A 20,927-nucleotide genomic window follows, 5' to 3' on the forward strand; every position below is an offset into this window, starting at 1 on the left:
GAGGAAGGGGGTGAGGTCCCACCCAGCTCCCGAAGGAGCCCCCTCCTCTTCCCCTCAGCTCTGATCCCATTGCTATTTTTAGAGCAGACCACGGGGAGCTTCTCCGCCAGTCCTGCCCGGCTCCGACCTCCAGGTGAAACACAGCAGCCTCATTCATTCCACTCCAGCAAGAGCACGCCAGGAATTTAGAGACAAGTCAGCCTCCTAGACAGCCGCTGCCCACGCGTTTAGCCGCGCCATTTCTCACTATTTCCTTTTCAACCCAAAAGGGTGACTTACTTTTCCTAATGACAACACAGCGGAGAGAGAGCTGACGAGAGCATCTCTCAGACAATCTGAGTCCCGCCCTCCTCCCAACCTGGCAAACTTCAAAAATCACTAACGAGGAGCACTGGCCTGGAAGGTAGGGGGTTGGGTCCTAGTTCCAGCTCTGGCACCAACCGTATGCCCTTGGCCAAGTTCTTGCCTCTCTTGGTCTTGGTTTCTACAAATCAGCTTGTTAATCAATTGATCTCCGAGGGGGTAGCTTTTCAGTTCCACCTTCAAAGATTGTACGGTTCTGTCAAATTTCTAATCACTCATAAAATAAATACTGTACCCCCAGTTGTGGTTTTGTGTTGAAGAGAGGTGAAGAAATTTGCCCCAAGTCACACAGTGAGTTACCAGAAAATCAGGATTTGAACCAAGATCTTCAAAATCCTAAGCTAGTTTACTCTGAGGGCAACGGGCTCGGCGAGAGAGGAAGAGAACCACAGGAACAGTTCTGGTCAGGGCTTCTTTCTCTCTGAGGACATGCAGGAGTCAGCATGGAATAAGATGGAATCCATGAGCCGGAAGTGAACCTGGACAGGTTGCTTAATAAACCAAGTGGGGACCCAGGCTCTGGTCTTGCAAAGCGGAGGTGCAACAGAAAAAAGCTCGGAGCCTAGAGAGTCGGGACACCTGCGTTCTAGTCCTAGCTCTGCCACTAACTTGTCCCATGACCGTGGCCAGGCCACTTCCTGTTTGTGAGCCTCTGTTTCCTCATCCAGATTCTAGAACATGAGAGGTTTGAATTGTGTGACCCAATTTAATTCTACAACATCGACTAAGGGCCAGGCAGTAACAGAAAAATAAATAAGATATAGCCTCCAGTGGCTCCCAAAGAGCCCACAGCCTCGCAGGTGAGGCACATCTGCCTACCACACACACAGTGCTGAGAATGAACCAAATACTGTGGAAACGCAGAGGGGGAAGAAGCCATGACCTGTGATGCAAGTCTGAGGAAGGTGTCTCAGGGAGGTGCCAAGCCTTGGAGGTCGGGAATTGCATCCATCAGAGACAACAAGGCAGGCAGGCAACATCAGACAGAATACGCAGTCCAAACACGAATGTGCCTGGGGGACTTGAAGAAGGGGAAAGAGCCCAGTGTGGCCAGGGTGCGAGCACAAAGCAGGAGCACAGTACAGCCAGGGAGAACCCCGAGAACGCAGCTGAGGCCCAAGCGTGATTCTGAAGACAAGGGCCTCCCACACTGGCCTTGAAGCAGGACTGTGGCTGCTCAGCCACCCCTTCACTTTCACCTTGGGTGGTGCATGATGGCTGGAAAGCAGTGCAAACAGAGCAATCAAAAATAGGTGTTCTGGAATTGGGCCACCCAAGTACCAATCCCAGCAGCCCACTGGCTGTGTGACCTTGGGCAAGGTTCTTAACTTCTCTAAGATAGCGCCTTCGTATATCAACTGGTATGATGAGGGTAAAGGTGTAACAGGGGCAATGAACCCCATGAGGCTGAAATGAGGATTGAAGATACAAATGTAGGTCGAAAGCTTGGCACTGGGCCAGATTCCCAGTATAATATGCTCACCAAATTACCTAGTGTTATTGTTCTACCCTTAAACCAAAGATCTGGGAACAATTTGGGTTTTTTTTGTTTTGTTTTTGTTTTTTAAATATATTTTATTGATTTTTTACAGAGAGGAAGGGAGAGGGATAGAGAGTTAGAAACATCAAGATGAGAGAGAAACATCGATCAGCTGCCTCCTGAACACCCCTCACTGGGGATGCACCCGCAACCAAGGTACATGCCCTTGACCAGAATCGAACCTGGGACCCTTGAGTCTGCAGGCCGACGCTCTATCCACTGAGCCAAACCAGCTAGGGCCTGGGAACAATCTGGAGGATGCTGACCCTATTCAGAGAAAGGCTTGAGGGGAGATAAGCTCAAGACAGGGTAGATGGTCAGGTTGCGCTGTCTTTGTTAAGAGCTAGAAAAGGAATGACAAGATGGCTGAGTCCAAGGGTAAGACTCAAAGAAGGCAGTCTACGCACAGGCAGACAGGCAGCAAGGAGGTGGAGGGGAGCTGGAGAGACTGGAAAACAACTGAGCATTTTAGGGAAGAGTCTGCTTCTTTGGGGGAATATCTGAATTCCTGTCCACTTGATTCCCAGTTACTTAGAGTTTATTTGAAACCAGTCAATTAGCAAGATCTGGGCCCAGAACCTGGAACAGTCTCTCCCCGCCCTTGACAGGGCTCGGGCCAAAGGCCTCCTTCCGACTCTTGCCCAGTGCACCTGGCCTGAAGCTGAAGCCATCCTTTTCTGCCTTTGGCCAACGTGCCATTGCTGCCGCGTACCCCAGGGCTGTGTCTGCTGATCCTCTTGAATGCCAGACTCAAAAGGGGAAGGGCGTCACCCTATAGTCCCAGTGCCAGGCCCCCACCCCCAGCCTGTCTTAAGGAGCTCCACCAGTCTTTTATATCAGACTTTTCAAATCTTGTGTGAAGCTATTGATCCTTTCAGCCTGGGCCACCCCTCGGGAATGTGAACTCCGGAAGTTCATTCTCCATGGCGTAGAGAATATTGTATTTCAACTCATTTGTCCTAAAGCTTAGGACAAATAAAAGCTTAAAAGGCCACAACTTCTACCTGCAGGAGAGCCCCCTCCTGCCTCTCCCTGGAGGAGATGACTGATTTCTCTCACTCTCATCCCAAAAAGACAATTTTTTTTTTTGACATTGGAAAGAGCAATGGATTAAGTTCAAAGGCCTTGGGTTGAGAACTAGCTCGGCCGCTTACCAGCTGTGTGACCTTAGATAAATCATTTAACATCTCTGAATCCTAGTCCCTTTCATCGGAAAGCTGGGAGGCCTAGTGGAGATAAGGCCTGGGGCCCAGGTTCCCATCTCCAAAGCCCATGCTCTCCCTGTGGGGAGCCCTCCCACACTGTGAAACTGCCTGCACCTCCCTTTACAGAACCCTCATGGTAACATGTGTGAAAAATAAAGACTCTGGTGGCAGAATATATTTTTTAAAATATTAAAACAAAGAATAAAAATACTAGATATAAATTATTGTCCTCATGATTTCCAACAGGTCCCAACTCCCAAAGGGCCAAAAGACCCAGGGCCAGCAGAGTCGCGGGTGTGACTGAGTACAGAAGAGAGGAGAGTTTCAAAAAAATCCAGAGCCTGAGACACATGAAAACGGGATCAGAGGGTACAGAGGGTATACGGGAACTACAAGGATCACTTTGTATTCAAATCACACAGATGGCCTTTTCAACAATAAATGCTTGTGCTCCCATCCTCCCAGCTCCTAGGCCCCGAGACACCAAACCAAGACAATTGGCCCATCAGGAAAGAGAGCATTGTGTGGGCTTCTTAGGGTGATTTATGTGGAGGGAGGGGCTCGGCTGTGTTTCCCGTGATTATGACTCTCAAATGCAATTTTGATAGCTTGTTCGTCTTCCCGGATGGCTGGAGTGGATGGGGGTGCTGAAGAGCGGTGGCCACCAGTCAAATTGCATCTTCTCAAGCTCCTGGAGTCAAATGAATGATATCCTCGATTTGAGAGGCAGAGCAGCCATGGCACGCTGACCACAGTCCCTGGAAAGACGGGGTCCTTCAGGAGCTGATGTCTGCTTCCCCAACAGCTGGCGGGGCCAAGGACCCTGACGTGAGCATCCACCCAGCTCAGCAGCTTACTGAGACGAGCTGGGGAAGAAGCCGTGTCCCAGGGCTGGGTGCTGCATTCGGATCCTCTGTTTCCCTGCGCCCAGAACTCCTGTCCTCTGCACCTGTCTGGTGGACAGAGGGAGGTCCCAGGTCCCAGAGAGACAAGCTTGCTCTCTTCCCAGACAGGCGAATCTCCTGTGCCCTACATTCCCCTTAATGTCATTTTGTAAGGGAATCAAATGAAATCAAAGTGCAGCAGCAGAACTGTCTGTGCAGACCCAGCTGCGCAGCCTCTCAGAATTAACCCCGCGGCTGAGTCCTGGCTGACAGACAGTGCATCCCTTGTCCCACTTCAGCCCCGGTCTATTCCCTGCTGGGCAGAGGGCCTGGCTTGGTCGTGAGCAGATACATGCCATCCCCTGTTAGACTGCTGAGGCCACATGCCCCATCTTTCCTAGACAGGGGGGGTCGGGGGTAAGTGAGAGGTAAGGGAAGAATTCTCATCTGGGCCACGCTTTTAGGGGTCCCAGTGGCTACCACAATGGAGCAAACTCACCAGGGCACAAGGCCCCTCTTTAAAGACATGTAAGAGGTCTTACAGGACACCACGCAGACTGTCCGGGGTATGGAGCTTCTAGCCTCTCTGACCCCTTTCCATGCAAGTGAGCCTGACCTACACACCTCCCTCGTGCATAAGCTATGTCACTCACACCTGCAGCCTTGGGCTGTCCTCATCCTAGGTCTGGGCAGTTAGGAAAGGGTGTGAGAGCTGCCCAACCCTGGGCTCCATGGGGTGCAGCAGGCAGGGAGCAGGCTGAGTCTAGGCACTGCCCCCTTGATAGGCCTTTCTTTAGCCCTGAGGCAGGACAGTTTCCTGTGGAATGCTGAGCCACACCTCGCCCTGGGCCCTGACCTTCGGAGCTCTGTAGAAAACAAACCAAATCCATTTCCAGAGGTTTGTGTTCCAGCTTCCAATCAGGCTGTTCATCATAGGATGGAGGGACAGCACAGGTAAGCCCTGGGGGCTGTGAACTTCCCACCTTTTGACTCTCTTTCTCAAAAGCCTACTGCTTCCAACTCCCAGAGACATTCCCAGAACTCAGCACTGGTCCCTACCCAGGCCTGGCCAGGAGGGGGTCTGGGAGGAAGGCCCCAATCTTCTCTTGCATCCACTGAGGGAGCAAGGCACGGTGGAGGAGTGGGGAGGGGCGAAGAAATAGGAAATTCTCTCTACTCATTCCAGAGCCTCTACCACATCCCCACCTCCCCAGCCACCATCGAGGACAGGGCCCCACCACCCTTAACCTGGAGGTCTAAGGGGACCCCTAACTGATCTCCTCAGAGCCAGTTGGGCCCCTCCTGAGACTGATCTTTTAGAAATGTGCCTGAAACTCTATGACCCTCTTTCTCCAAAGCCTTCACTGCCCACTGTATCTATAACAAAAAAATAAAAATAAAATATTAACAACCACAGCCCTGTGCAATATGGCCCCCAACCGCCTTATCTGCCTCTTCACTGAGCTCCAGCTACAGGGGCCTGGCCCCGTTCCTCCTGAAGGCCAAGCTTCCCATCTCGGGTCCTCTACCCAGCCTGTCCCATATGTCCCATATGCCCCATATGCCTGGGACACTCTTTCCAAAGTCCTTGAGTGGCTAAGTCCATTTTCTGGCCTGCAGGTCCCAGCTTAAGAGTTATGGTCTCCCCTGCCACACACTACACACACAGACACACACACACACACACACACACAATCTAAATAATATTCTCTCTTACAGGAATCTGTTCTTTTACTTCCTAGATTATCACAGTTTGTAATCACATGAGTGTGTGTGTGTGTGTGTGTGTGTGTGTGTGTGTGTGTGTAAGCGCGCACGCTCATGTTCATTTATTTAATGTGACTCCCCTACTAGGACTGAAATCTTGATAAGAGCAGAGACCATGTCCATCTCATTCTCTACAGTATCCCCAGGTCCTAGCACAGAGCCTGGTATAAAGTAGATGGCCCCCAAAATATCTGTTGAATGAAGGAATGCATGAGTGAGTACAGATGAATGAATGGGTGACGATGTCTTCTGGCAGTGGAGGGTCATGGCATTGTTCTCCACTGGGGCTGACCTCCCGCGCTCTCCTGCTGCCCCCAAGGCAGGCGCTGGAACCACCAGAAGCCCAGATGCTATTTCACCTCCTTCTTCCTTGTAGGAAATAAGTTTCTGAGTCTTCTCCTTTAGGGCTTTCTGATGCCAGTCTGCAGGTGCCCTGAGGGCCTCTCACACCACTGCAGTCCTTCTGATGCCAGTCCACACACACCTGTGGGGCTGCTCCCTTCAGATGACCCTAGGCCCACCATCTTGGTCCTCAGTTTTGGGTCCAGTAGAGGTGAGGTTACTGTGTGGTAGGGGAGGCCCAAGAAAGGGTTAAGTTGCCAGAAGCAGAGTCCGGCCTTTGGGTTTGCTCAGCCAATCAGAGTCTGTCCTGATGAGGTAAAGCTTCTATCCTGGGTGGCATTGGTTGAGTTGGCCAGCCCCATCTCCTGCTGGAGGGAGCCGTAAGGGTGGAGTTTCTGTGGAACCAGACAGAACTGGAATTAGCTTGCCATCTACTCAGGCCTGGGCTGCCCGACTCCAGAACCTGCCCCTGCTCCTTTCTACGGCGCTGAGACAGATCCTGGCATCTCCAGGGCCCCGTCTAGCTGCCCAGTAGAGATGACAAGGTGGCACACCTCAGCATCACATCTGGGAAAAGTCTCACAGCCGGAACAGGCCCAGGAGGCCTCAGTTTCCCTGCCTGATCCCTGGAATACAACAGTTGGTACAGGAAGTGACGTGGAGCAGTCGTCACAGGTGCTCAGAGCAGCAGCATTCAGCTTCAATAAACAAGGCCACTAGAGGAATCTTCCTATATAGACATGACTTGATTAATCATCATAATTCACAGAGTTCTTCTTGTGCGCCGCTTTGCTTAGCACATGGCATGAGCCTAATCCTCACAAGAACCCTATTAATCCATCTACTTTCCTGATAAAAAAAAAAAAAAACTGAGTCTCAGAGTGGCTCAGTGTCTCGTCTGAGGCCGCAGAGCGGGAAAGTTTCTCTCCCTCATCGCCTGCTATGCTATTTTTGAATGACCTGTTGGCATATCTGCCTCCACCGCTGGACTGTGATCTCGCGCAAGGAAAGGGCGTGACAGATTCATCCATGCATTGCCACCGTCATGCCCAGGGCGTGCCCTGAGAACAGAGTAGAACAGGCTGTACCGCGCCCCCTTCTCATCCCTGATGGCTCAGTCAAAAACCTACCCTCCTCAGAGACTTCCCAGTGCCCAGCCCAAAGCTGTACACAAGGTGGGCTCAGTGGTGGTTCACGGAACAGATGACAAATGTGCAGCCATGACCCCACTAGACGGCTCTTAGGATCCACCAGGCACCGCCTTTAATAGTCAGATTGCCACTCTGGTCCTTGTCACGTCTGTCTAATTCAGCAGTTCTCAACCTGTGGGTCGCGACCCCTTTGGGGGTCGAACGACCCTTTCACAGGGGTCGCCTAAGACCATTGGAAAACGCATATATAATTACATATTGTTTTTGTGATTAATCACTATGCTTTAATTATGTTCAATTTGTAACAATGAAATTGGGGGTCACCACAACATGAGGAACTGTATTAAAGAGTCGCGGCATTAGGAAGGTTGAGAACCACTTGTCTAATTAAAGGAAAATTCCATAGGACAGGAATCAGGTCTTGTACATCTCCATGACCCCAAAGGACCTAAACAAGTGTCTGGCACAGAGCAGGCATTTATTATGTATATTTGATTGAATAACCAAAGTCATGTGTATCTGTCTGCCCTACTTACTAGCTTAGAACCTCAATGGCCATGGGGAAGACCACCTCTGAGTTCTTCTAGATGAGATGCATGGCAGCATGCCCTGTGCAGGGAGTTTAGTAAAAGGTATCCCAGGCAGAAGAAGAAAGGTAAGTTCCCTCTAGGGATAGATAATGAAGCGAGAGAGGGGACAGATAACGAGGAAGAAGGGAGTGGTGAGCAGATGACAGAGGCTGGGAGAGCGGAGGGAGTGAGCCATTTATTTCTACAGAAAGATGGAGAGCACGCAGGCCAGCCCCAGCGGCCTCCTACCTACTGTGGTCAGCTAATAGTGAGCAAGAAAAAGGCAGTGGATTCCCCAGAGAAGAAATGCAGTCCACCTGCTGCTGGCCTCATTGTGTCCACCCTGCCACAGCTGGAACCTCCACCCTGCAACCCACAGGCCACAGGCACCTCAAAGGCAGCACCGCAAGCCTGTGCCTGCCCCTTCCCACCTCCAAGAGAGAAACAGACCTGGCCCCTAAGACAGCAGATTTCACAGGCAGTCAAGTAATGCCACGTCTTTAGGGTATAATTCCCTGCTGGAGACCGGATGAGCCCAGGTCCTCAGCTCTTGTGAGTGTCCAGAATCGCAAAGCTTGAAGAGCTGGAAAGAGCCACCAGACCAATGCACAGATGGAACCCCGGAGGCCACGCGGGAAGTGGCTGCCAGAGGACACACCGCAGGCAGTGTCCTTTGACTCCATCTTGCTCCAATTCCCTCCGTCCTTCCCAACGATTCGCGTTCAGGGCACATCGCATTTATTATGTTTTGCGAATTTGGGGAAAGCTTTGCAATCTCTGAAATGTTTGAAGAATCTCCGTTCAAAGGTGTCAGCAAACACTGGTGAAAGGAATGAGGTTGAGAAGGGGCAGCATAGGAGTGTGGGGAGTTGCCTTGATAACCCCTCTTTCCCCAGAGAGGCATTTGAGTTGTGGGGGGGGGGGGGCGGGAGGGCAGGAGGAGGGTGGTGGCTTGGCAGTGGCTTCCATTATGCAGCAGAAGGCGGAGCATTCCAGAAAGAACAAAGAGAAGACATTAAGAAAGGCGTGCTGCTCAGTCAGGACAAGTTGGTCAAGTAGGACTCCGCTTAAAAAGCAAGAAGTCAACGTCTGAGCCCTGCTTGGCCTTCCCTCTTCTCTCTCCCCTGGAGGACAGCAACCCCCGTGGAAAGGCTGTGGCGGCCCCGCCCTTGGCAAGGAGTTCACAGTCACCGGAGGCTGCCAGGACCTGACGGAGCTGAGCACAGGGGGGCAGCCATCTGGGCCGAGCCATTTAAAGTTCCTAGAGCCCTGCCACAACTATATGGGGCTGGAGAAAATCATATTGACCCAACTTTCCTCAGGGAGTGACCAGCAGGAGTAAGTTGCTAAGACTCTTTAGTGTGTTGGTGGGAGTGGGTAAAGTTGGGCAGCGAGACCCCCCCCCCCCAAGGGCCCCGTCGAATAAGATGATTACACAAGTGTCTCCTAGGGAGGGTGGGCCAAGCGGGGTGTGCAAGGCTGGGGTGGGCCCAGGTCTCAGGGGAAGAGGCAGTTCTGAGACTATCCCAGTGGTTGGCCTCTCCTTCTTTACCTTTCTCCTGCCCAGCATACAACTTGTCCATCAGACACACCTTTAAGGAGTTTTGATTTGAAGAGGCGACCAACTGTTGCCTGCCCAGGATGCTCATATATCTTGGTGTGGCCCAGAGACCGGGCCCCAAAGCCCAGAGTCTTTCCAGGCTCAGTCAGCCACGCCCGCAGCCCTGCAGGGACCAGAGTGTGTCTCAGAAACGCAAGCTCCTTTAGTCTCAACACTTCCCAAGGTACTGAGAGGCTGTTGCGAACACACTCCAAGCCCAGGAACTCTGAAGCTGGGCAGAAAGAACTCTTTCCCCCGAACCAGAAGGAGTTAAGCCCAAGACATAGAAACCTGGAGGACATGAGTTCGGCCATGCAACATCCCAGGGGCTGCCCCAGTGAATAGGGAGTGGCCTGGCTTCTGACTATAACCAACCCGGGATCAAGAGCTCCAGGCAGCCGGCAGCCTCCAACCTCCAACCTCCAGCCTCCAGCCTCCAGCCTCCATGGGTCTCTGTTCAGTAAGAGTCTGACTGTGGGAACCAGCCAGCCAGCGCGCAACAAGCAGCCCTGACGGAGGTGGGGGCAGTGCACTGCCCACAGCTACTGAGTGCCTACTGCATACCAAGCACTGTGCTATGAACTGTATACGCAACATCTCCTTTAATTCTCACAACAACCCTTTGAGATGAGGATAGCAAAGCTCTAAGTTAGTATAGTGACTTGCTCAAGGTCACACCACCAGTCAGCAGCAGGTTGCCACACCAAAGTCCATGCTCTTCCCACAGTCCTCCCTCATCAAAGTTATCCTGGCCCCCGGCTAGTGTGAAACAAGATAGCTGTCAGGTCTGAGATTGTGAAGTTCCCGGGCGCTTACCCAGGCTGTGCACCACTGCCCAGACACCTCTCTCCCACCTTCTGCCCTCCGCAGATGCCACTGCCCCCACCATATGACTGCTGCCCAGGGCACGATGGGCTTAACTGCATCAGGAAGATACAACAAGGCCAGGGAGTTTACAGACAGCTACCCTCCATTATCCTCGTCTCCCCCGTCCAGCAGACCAACCACTTTGGCTCCTACAGCCAACCAGGCCAAATCCCCAAATGGCCAGCCCTTCAGCAAGAGAAGTACCTGACGACTCACACATGGGGAAATACAGCCGTGCCTTGTGGCTGGCCCCCGGGTGACACAGGTCAGCTCCCATACTATCCCCTCCACAGGCACGGGGCCAGTTGAGGGGCCTGCTCCAGGGCAGCCTCAGGTGGCAGTCTCTCATCTCCCCTGATGCTCCAGTTGGCTGCCCCCCCCCCCCGCCCCAACCCCTCCAGCAAACTCCACTTGGCTCCAGTGGGCTGTGACCTGCTCAAACTAGAGCAGCGTCTGCCGCAAACATCCCCTCCCGAGTATGTCTGCCTTGGGCCAGCGTTAAACACCAGTGTGCTGCCCATGGCACAGCTCGCCAACGGCAGAGAGGCGCCACATGCTCGGCAGCAGCAGGGAGGCCAGTCCAAATTAGACCTTGCCATGGGCAGACCCAAGAACAGAGCCGAGAATTGATGGGTCATGCTCAGTTTGGCTCTGTCACTCTACCCGAGCAATATGAAACCCACTCCGTAGCCCCAGTGAGGTGCCCAGGGGCAGAGGCATTCAGGCACAGGCCTCCCTGCCAGGAGCTCGTTGTCCAGATCCAAGTCCTGAGCTGAGACGGGTCCCAAGCTCGATTCGGAGGCTCCAGGGTCCAGGCCCCTGAGGGGAAGCCGGGCAGCCGGGGCTGCAGCCCCTCACGACACCCTTACCTTGCTCTGTGGGGGCGAGGCCGCCAGCTGTTGCTGCTTCGCGATGTTCTCTGACAGGCACCAGCACACTCTCTTCTTCTGCTCCTGCGAGTGCGCCTCCAAAGTGAATAAGCACTCTGCCTTCTGACGTCAGGAAAAACAGAGAAAGGGACGGTCAGGGCTGCTCCCGGGTTCTGGGGGCTCCCAGGCCCGAGCCCATCCCTGGGCTCCAGAGGGTGAGGCTGCAGCAGGGAGGGGAGTGCCCACTAAAAGCCTCAAATGCACACGAATCCCTGGTGGCATCAAGGCAACCGGAGGAGCAGGGAAGCTGGTTCGGGGGCCAGCTGGCGAGCCTTGTGCCCACAGGTTGGGGGAAGGGAGGGAGGCAGTGGTTCCCAGCACAGTGGAGGCCTATGGAGAGCCACAGAACAGAAATGGTGAGGTCACCCCCGGAGACAGGCAGCACAAAGCAGCAGCTGGGAGAGCATGTGGGGAACCCAGAGGGCCAAGGTCTTTGCCCTTCTGATGCTCTGTGGAGCCAGGACCCCCCTCCTCCAGCGCACAGGACCCCCTCTCCCGCCCAGGGCACACTCATCTAGTCACTAAGCCAAGGTGAGATGGGTGATTGGAGGGCACACCAACAGAAGCCTTTGGCAAGTCTTTGGTAGGCACCGTCAGGTGGCCTCTAGCCCCACGACTGCCTGGCCTATGCGCTGGGTCTGATCCATGACTGCTCAGCTCCCCTGAGTGCGACAGCCGCCTCTGGCTCTGCTGTCATGTAAATCCCGCTTTGCTCTTTAACCTCGTTAAGTGCTGCAGTCTCATCTCCCCAACCGGACTAGACACTCCTTCTTGGAAGGCCTTTCTCATCTGGACCTAGCACCGTGCTTGGCAAGCAAGGCTTCGGTAAGCTCTGGCTCCCTGGAGGGACTTCCGGGAGGAGGTCAAAGCCAGGGCAGCCGGCCTGAGCACCAGCGAGCTGCTGAGACCCAGGGAGCGAGCCCTGGGCAGTCAGCATGTGCTGGGCGGGGAGGGGCGGTACAGCACACCCAGCGCTCTCATCCACTGCAGCACACTCTGGTCAGGGGATTAGGAGCTTTCTGACTCCGCTGGAATTTGATTATAACCTCCCAGGGCTGCGATGAGATGAACTCAGCCAGGGAGCTAAGAGCACACGCTGGACAGCTTGAAACAGAGAAGACGGTGTTTGTATGCAGTCTTTCCTTGCTGTGCAGTGGAACAGGCCTGGTCTGAATGCCAGCTCCGCCACTTCCTAGCTGATGACCTCAGGAAAGTCTGTAAAATGGGAACGATCACGCTATCGCCCACGTCTCAGGGCTATTGGGAGGCAAGTGAAGAGGGTCATCTCAGGCCTCAATAAACAGCAGATATTGCTGTTGTCAATCACTCCTTCATTTAATACATATTTGTTGAGCACTTGCTGAGTGTCAGATTGTATTAGGCCCTGGGGGTAAAGGAGAAAAAGGAGAAATAGAGCTCTTGCCCTGAGGTTGGGGGCAGACAATAAACGAATAAATAATACATTTACAAATTGTGAGAAGGCCACAAAGGGAGAGGGCCTACTTAAGCCCGGTGGCCAGAGGCGGCCTCTCTGAAGGGGCAGCCCTCCAGCGAGGCTGGGACAATCGGGAGCCAGCAAAGAAAGTGCTCAGGAGAAACTGTTCTAAGCAGAAGGAACAGCAAATGCAATGGCTCCGAGCTGGGTGGTTGCGGCATCCTCTAACAGCATTTAGGAACATTTTCCACCCTGCCATCCAACGCAGCCCTCAGGGGTGCCACCCTTCAGGGTGAGGACACCTCCCATGTTACGTGTTCTCTGGGTGTAGCAATTACTCTCCAGCTCAAAAGTGCTCAGAGGCTGATCTTCCTAAAAGCATCAGAGGAGAAAGAGAAGAAAGCCCTGCCCCGGGGCTTCTGGGAACTGGGTGGTTGGGTGAGGCAATCCTATCACTTAACCACAGGCTTCTTCCACTTCCCAGAACCCCCAGCCCACTACAGGGTAGGACACACCCAGCAAAAGACCCCAAGATGCCCCATGGAGAAGTCAGGTGGAGCGGGAGACAACCAGCAGGCCGTCTGGGCACAGTCTCACTGTGTTCCCCCCGCGAGGGGAGGGGTGAGGCAGGGAAGAGGCCATCACTCCACAAAGCTGGCCCTGGCAGGAGCCCCCTGGGTTCTGCCTCTACCTTGCTGTTTGGATTTCAGCAAATCCTTTCATCTCCCTGAGTCTCTTTCAGCTCTGAAGCAGAAATTCTGCCATGATAATAATTCCTTTTCTCTCATTACCAGTTTTAAAAGGCACTTTGCCATCCACGATCTCAAGAAAAGCTTCTACTCCTCAGGCCCTAAATCTAGGCCCGGCCCGGTGGCTAGTGGTCTTAGACGGGCACACGTTATTAGGAAGCCCTTGCTCCCCAGGCTCCTCTTGGGTGCTGCCTACAGCTCTGAGGCTGGGCTGGCCAAGGGTGACAGCACGGAGACAGGGAGGCTGAATGGCCATCTGCCTAAGTCTGTCTAAAGCGGGGACCCTAGCGCTGCCCTGGCTGCCCCTGCGGGATGTGAACCTGTTGCTCTTAATCCATTGTGCGATCTAACCCATCAGCTGCCAGCTGAGACACACACTGCCCTCAGTACCAGGCTCCAGGGTCAAGGGTGTAAGCTACCCTGCAGGCATTCTCCCATAACTCGTTCACAGGAGGGCCTCTAGACTTCGGGGAGGTTAGCCAAGCAGCACCGGGCCCAGCCCTCTCCATTCGAACATGAGCACCCCCAAGCCATCCAGAAACCAGCTCCTCTTGGCCTCTTTAAAACCCCCGTCTTGCCTCACCGCCTTGTTCCTAAATTATTATCTTTGTAGAAACGAAAACCTCTTCTTCTCCAATTTACATTTGTTCACTTGCTTTGACAAACGTTCTCTCTTTTAATTCAGTTCCCCCAATGGCCCTGGCACCTAGGGAGGCAGGGAAGGCACAGCTGCTGCCATTTTTCAGAGAGCTCACCTTGGCGGCTCCAGGAGATCTCAGGAGAGGAGGCGCTCAAAGTCTGTCTCCCGCCCCCCCCCCCCCCCCGCCCCCCAGAGCCTGAGACTTTGCCACATTTGTATAACTGCGTATGTACATTCATTACAAAGAATGTGAGATATTCCTCTTAACTTTCCTTTTTAAAAGGTCAGTGACTCTAATGGAGAGGAAATGAATATGAAAAGCTCTCCTCCTGTTATGAAGCTGACAAAATAACAGTGACCATTTATTGAGCACTCACTGTGTGCCAGGCTCTGAGCTAAGTGCCTTGGACACCGCATCTTAATGCATCTCATTTAATCGCTGCAAAAACCTTGCAAAGTAGGCCTCATCGGCCTTGTTTCAGAGATGAGTATGTAACTTGCCCAGACCACTCAGGTAGGAAAGGGAAGAGCCAAGATTCAAATCCAGGTCTTCTTAACCCCAAGTGCAGACTGAAATTAATGGAGCCAGTATCAGACTCTATGTTGGTCCCTAGCCAACGTGCACTTTGACCCAATGCCCCAGATGCTCTGAAGCCAGTAGTGGGCTGCATCTGTCCCATGGGTTTGCAAGTGCTGAGAGACATTTGTCCAGGGGGATAGAGACCCCAGAGCCAACGAGTGCTGAGGGGAAACCCGCCCAGGACCTGCTGCTGGGGCACAGCCGGAACAGCTGCCATGCAGGCAATTGGGGCTTTCTCAGGGCAGTGGAAAACCCTCTCCAAATCCTGACTCTCTGGCCCTGGTTTATTCTCTGGGTACCACCTGCCTGTTAGGCAATGGAAAGAAACCAACTTGTCACAAGTTCCAACTAAGATGTGAGTTCTGGGTTCTCCGTGGAGTCCAGAACCACCGTGTCACGCCTGTCCCAAGGAACAGAGCAAGCAGCCCTCTCTCCTCTTCCTTCATCACGGACATGCCTCTCCTACGCAGCAGCCCATTAAGAGAAAAGAGAGGCTTCTGGCTGGCAGCGAGCTTCAATCCCCCAGCCCCGTGGGGTCAGATCACCTGGCACTTTACTGAAATAAAAGGCCCCAGATCAATATCCCTTCATCAGTCTTTGGAGCCTAGGAGGTCACAGCTCCCAGGAAACGAATGAGCAGAAGTGCTTTTCTCTGGGAAAAACAAACCCAGCTTGGCAGGAAGCCCTCTTGGCATTAAAGAGCGTGGAGCTTCATTTCAGGCCCTGCCAGAGGGAATGGGATCCAGAGGGGTGGGCATGGAGGGGCCGGTGCTCTGGCTCTCCCCAGCCTGGCTCGCGGCTTCTAAGCTGCTCATTGTGCCCTGCAGAACTGAACACCCGCGACCTCTGCAGTGCCTCTGCCAGCTGCTCTCAGGGCCCGGTGGATGTGCTGACACAGGGAGGATGCCCACTGCCTTCTGGCCCTCGGGTTGCCATTCTAGGCAGCCGGCATCCCCAGCTCAGTTCTGACGATGTGCACTGTCCTTTGCAACTCTCTGCTCTCCCCTGAAGCTAACATCAAAACGTCTTCTCCCCAGAGGCCTGCACCTCTTATCTTAGCCAGGAACTGAAGGCATGATTTTCAATCACAAATGACACACACTCCTTCTCAAAAGGGCGGCCTCCCCTGGGCCAGCCGGGTAGACCAGGCCCCACCCACAGGGTGAGGCCAGTGGAGACTTTTCCAGGTTCCCAGGACTGTTGGGTGGGACAGACCTAAGCAGAAGCAGAGGGCAGGAAAGGGTCTAATGAACCCTTGCTTGGGACAGAGAGCGCACCTGCTCATATTAGCAGAGACACAGGTTGCGAATAAAAAATTCGTTGAAAATGGAAAAGAATTTGATGGCTCAGTCGTAGCTCTCAGTTTTTTTCACCACCAAGAACCTCTGATGAAAGCCCTGGTTTGGTGATATATTTTATCTCCCAAACCATATTAAGCAATAAGCTGTGTGCCCAATTTTGCTCAGCAAAAGCCTACCACGGCCCATCTGAGCTTCTGTACAGACTGAGATAACCAGGACTACCAGTCACACTGAGCCCAAAGCACAGACATGTGATGTGTTCTTTAGCCTGTATTGTCTGGCTCAGGTAAAGGTACAGTAACCTCTAGGCCATTTCAAACACTGACAATACCCTTAGGAGAGGCTCCCAAATAAATCCGGTGACGGGCAGCCATCACTGTGGCCCCTGCAGGTGCTGGAGACCAGGGGGTCCTGAGCAGGAGGTCAGTGTCCTCGGCTCTTCTACACGAAGGTCAGAGACACAGGGGCAGGGCCAGCTGTTGCCTATCATACCGAGCAGGAAACCGCCACGCCAGACCTGCCCAGGACCACTCGCCCGAGGTGGGATGGAGGCGGCATCAGAGCCCTGCACTAGAACCTATCCCAGCAGCTCCTCTCAAGCACCAGGTCACGGATCTCTCCTCAAAGGCAGAGAGAAGGACTCACCTCTGCCAGATACAGCACGCAGAATTTCAGGTCTTCCGAGGGACCTTCGGGAACAAACAGTAAGACTTGCATTAGAACTGGCTACTGTCTCAGCGGTTTGCTCAAGCACGGCCTCGCCCAGGGGGCTGTGTGGTGCTTCCTGGACAGAGAGAGAGAAGCAGGCCCAGGAGACAGGGAAGTCTCTGGGGCAAATGCCACTTAGTGACTAGCCGGTTGGGACACAGCTGGATGGCCTCTGCCTGCAGGTCAGCCTGACTGGAGGAACGCTGGGATCGCACCCCCACGAGGCAGCCAAGGAGCCCGCTTTGGGCATCCAACAGCCAGGTTCAGGGAGCTCTCATCCATCCCAGGAGGCCTCTCCCTTCCCATACCGCTGGGAGGGCGGGAGCCCTGATAAGAAATCTGTCATGTTTAAGGACCCCATCATTTCCAAGCTTCTGCCAGCTCTTTGTGTTGCTGAGGGTGGGAACAAAGGGAGCTGGTTTCTTTTGTTTAAAACACACTGGGATGTTTCCTTGGCTTTCCAGAGCAGACCTTAGTGCCAAGGGAGAAACAAAGAGGTCTAAGTAAGAAAATAACAGAAATGTGGGTTTAGAAGCTAGCACTGAGAGAAGAGAAGGCTCTATGTAGCAGGGAGGGGAAAGCCCAGGATTTGGGAGCCTCAGAGACACAGGAGGCCGAGGTTGGGAGAATGCAGCCTAGGACACGTTCCCGATGATGAGGGACAGCTGACAATTGCCTTGACCACATTTCCATGCTGTGAGACCCCACCACCGCCCTCCTGCATGACCCCAACCCTTCACTGAAGTCGACTCCGCCTCATGGCCTTGTGCTGGCAGCACTTGGAAGGAAAGACAGAATGGGGACAGCGCTCAGCATGGCTCTGAGCCTCCAGAGTCAAGGGTGCCAGAAAGGAGCTGCAGCTGTGGGAAAGCAGGCTGCAAGGTGGCTGACCCAGGAGGGACCACAGCCCCACCAGAAACCCTTCTGAACCTTAGACCAGTGGTTCTCAACCTTCCTACTGTCGTGACCCTTTAATACAGTTCCTCATATTGTGGTAACCCCCAATTTCATTGTTACAAATTGAACATAATTAAAGCACAGTGATTAATCACAAAAACAATATGTAATTATATATGTGTTTTCTGATGGTCTTAGGCGACCCCTGTGAAAGGCTTGTTCGACCCCCAAAGGGGTCGCGACCCACAGGTTGAGAACCGCTGCCTTAGACTGAGCTCTGGACTCTCCAGAGTGTGGACATGGGGTGAACATAAAGAAAAAGGACAGGGGCATTTGGGTTTCTATGCTCCAAATGCTTTTGCCGTGCTGAAATGTAGCAAGGAGTCATTTGGTTCCTGGGTGGGTCTTGCTTCCCACTAATGAATGTGTGGGTCCGTTAGGAGGATCCCCAGTCAGGGTCTGTGTAGGGCCCAGCAGGGCTTTCCCACCCAGGTCTGACCCCGCAGTCATTTCCCAAAGTTCTCTCAGGCCTGGACTGGGATCCCAAACTCGGCCATTCACCAAGGCCTGTCCACCCTGCGAGACAAGCCAAGAGGGTTATTGTCTCCATTTTCCAGATGCAGAAACTGAGGCCCAGGGAGGGAGCACGACTTGTACACGGCATACAGTAAGAAAGTGAGAGCTGAGATCTGAACCCAGGGCTCCCTGCCTCCCAAGCCTGTGTTCTGACCACCATGTCATACTTCTGCCCCCCAAACCAGTTTACTTCTGTTATTCCACTGGCCGTGTGCTCCCGAGGTAGAAACGCCCCCCTTCCTCCACACCCCCTGGCAGCCAGCGCTGAGGGGGACTCTGAGGATGTGCTCAGAAAGTGTCACCGACTACATGTCTCTCCAAACATTCCAGTGGCTGGGACCTCGGCGGCTGAGCTTCCAAGGCTGGGCACCTGGCTCCCCAGGGTGGATAGAGGGCCCAAGAGTCAGCTAGACATTTCCAGGCCAACCTGAGAGAAGAGAGCAGGCCAGGAAGGCACACTGTGGGCGGGATGCTGGCCGCCCGGGAGGCAGAAACACAAAGAGCCAGTGCAAAGTCAGTGGGTGGCAGAAGCAGGAAGAGGCCACAATGGGCCCTGGCTGACCGGAGATGTCCCGATTGTGAGCGCCAGCTCTCCGCCTGTTCCCATCGCACTGCGATGCAGCCCCGCTGAAGCTTGGGGGAAGCTGGACAGGAGGGCAGGCGAGTAAGTAGCCCTCCGGCCCCCAAGCTGAGGCAGTGCGTCCGGTCTCCCTTCGGTCATGCATGCGTTCACCCAACAAACATTCCTTGAGCACCCACAACGGTCTGGGCCCCATGCTAGACCCTGGGAATGTGCTTTTCCAGCGGAGACAAGCACCCTTCAGACAAGGCATCCGAGGGAGCCCTTGGTGCCCAAGTGGGGCTGATTCCCCCCGGCCAGGGGAGCAACCCTCGCCAGTGGCAGCCCGCAGGGAAAGCTGGGCGTGTTCCTTGTTTACCATCTTCTTTGCCCCAAACTGAACTCTTCACACATGTTGATTTTGAAAGAAACAGGAAGCCTAGGAGTGTGCACGATGTTAATTGTTCCTGCAACAGAAGCTCCAGCTGAGCCCCAGATGCATCTCTTAAAAGCCTCACTCAGGCCCTGGCCTCCGCAGCGGGTCTCTGGGGGCACAAGGGAGGCGGGCAGGAAATCGGGCGCCAGGGTTCAGGACACTGGGTTCTGCAGCTCCAACTCGGACTGCAGGAGAAGGGGTCACTGGACTCTGAGAGCCCCAGGCAGGACCCACAGGGCTGTCTCAGGGGATGCGGGGAGAGGGGAGGCGAGGGCTCCACCAATGCCTGGAAAGAAATCTAAGCAACGGAATGTACACCTTGAGTGCTCAGTGTCACTGAGCCATTTCCTTTGCTCTCAGCAGCTCGTGGGCTCCCTGGAGAGCCATGTTCGGTGTTTGCTCACCGACACTGCTGGAAAAGGGCAAGGCAATCTGTCTGCTCCTAACCATCTGCCCAGCAGACCCAGGGCAGGCATGCAAGCACACGTGCGCACACACATGCATACACACATGCACACCTCCCATGCCAATCCAAACGGGCTTCAATAGCATGGTCATCTCCCCTGAGGAATGCTGGCCTTGGCCACCCTCAGCTTGCCATCTGCGAGGAGAGGGTGTGGTCTCCAGCCTGAGGAAGCCAGGTCTGCACAAGGCTGGAGCTCACATGGGCTCAGCATCTGGAAAGTATCGGTGCAACGCCTCAAGGCCCCGCACCACCGACCATGACCATCCACCACCCAGTGGAGGACAGCACTCACTAAGCCTCGAACTTCAGACCTTGAGGCTGGGGGCTTCAGGTGGGGGAGAGCCAACCAATTTCCAGTCAAGGCCCCCTGAGGGGCAGAAGCTGGACATACAGGCACTGTCTACCTAGCTCCCCACGGCCACCTCAGGGTCTGTCTGGGCACATCAGGGCTGGGAGGGGACACAAAGAACTGGCCCCAGAAGCCCAGAACATAGAAAGAGCCGGCCGAAGTCACATGGCATGCTAGCAGCAAAGCTCAGCCCAGACCCCAAACTCCCAGCTGCTACCCTTGGCTCTTCCACTGCCCTCGCCGCTCCCATCCCAACGCCTACCCAAAGCACAGCCAGTTTGATCCCCCCTCCTTTTCCCTTCCTCCTTTTCACAGGAGGATGAGCACTGTCCCCCAATAAGAGTTTGGTTCTATAATCAATCTGCCCATGTTACCAAGCACTGCCCCCCAGTACTCCTCACAGCTGAGCTGTCTGAGTTGGGGATGGGCAGATGCATGAAGGAAGAGACTGTACAGTGTGTGTGTGTGTGTGTGTGTGTGTGTGTGTGTGCGCGCGCAGGGGGTGGGAGGACTTGACAATGGGCATGTAGGGGAAGCTGGTGAGAGGGAGGGAGGAAAGGGCAGAGCAGCAGGAAACCGAGGGCAGTAGCTCTCAGCTCCCATGAGAGCTCCCTGCAAGGCCAGGGTCTGAGCTGAACTTGCTCAGAGGGCTGCTCCTCACCACTGACCTTGGTCAGGGGAGCCCGCCCCGAGGGAGGGGTGGCCTCTGAGCGAGGTGACTTGCTGTTTCCCCTCAGTGGCTGGCCCGGCCAGCGGGCAGGAGGAAGGCCGAGGCAGAGAAGAAGTTGTAAGACTTCCTGTGGGGTGGCGGAGTGGAGGTTCTCACACTGCCTGGTGTCTGAGGAGGAAGGCCGGCAGGGGCCGAGCACACAGGTTGGGTTGCAAACAGGCAGGAAGTTTTCCTGGAGCAAAACCCATCAAAACAGAATTCTTTCGCGGGTAACATTTTCCTCCCTGCCCGTCACCCACACTCAAACAGGTCTGTTGTTGTTTTCATAATCTGGGAGAGGAAAT

The 20,927-nt window shown here is 54.1% G+C and overlaps 1 protein-coding gene across 3 annotated transcripts in view; it reads right to left on the bottom strand.

Annotated features, from left to right (window-relative positions):
- Positions 1-20,927, bottom strand: part of RGS3 (regulator of G protein signaling 3) — a gene marked incomplete at its 5' end in the record, with an annotated part of 113,794 nt that overhangs the window by 45,172 nt on the left and 47,695 nt on the right. For 2 of the 3 annotated variants that reach the window (XM_081103390.1, XM_081103393.1), the window contains 3 exons: positions 1,958-6,496; positions 11,158-11,280; positions 16,568-16,611. In XM_081103390.1, coding sequence (XP_080959516.1) covers positions 6,389-6,496; positions 11,158-11,280; positions 16,568-16,611 — 275 coding nt within the window. In that variant the 3' untranslated portion in view covers positions 1,958-6,388. Of the gene's footprint in view, positions 1-1,957; positions 6,497-11,157; positions 11,281-16,567; positions 16,612-20,927 lie in introns of those variants that run through there. The other variant, XM_081103389.1, reaches the window with a different exon arrangement.

The sequence above is a fragment of the Myotis nattereri genome (genome assembly GCF_964212035.1).
Source record: "Myotis nattereri genome assembly, chromosome: 12".
NCBI lineage: Eukaryota > Metazoa > Chordata > Mammalia > Chiroptera > Vespertilionidae > Myotis > Myotis nattereri.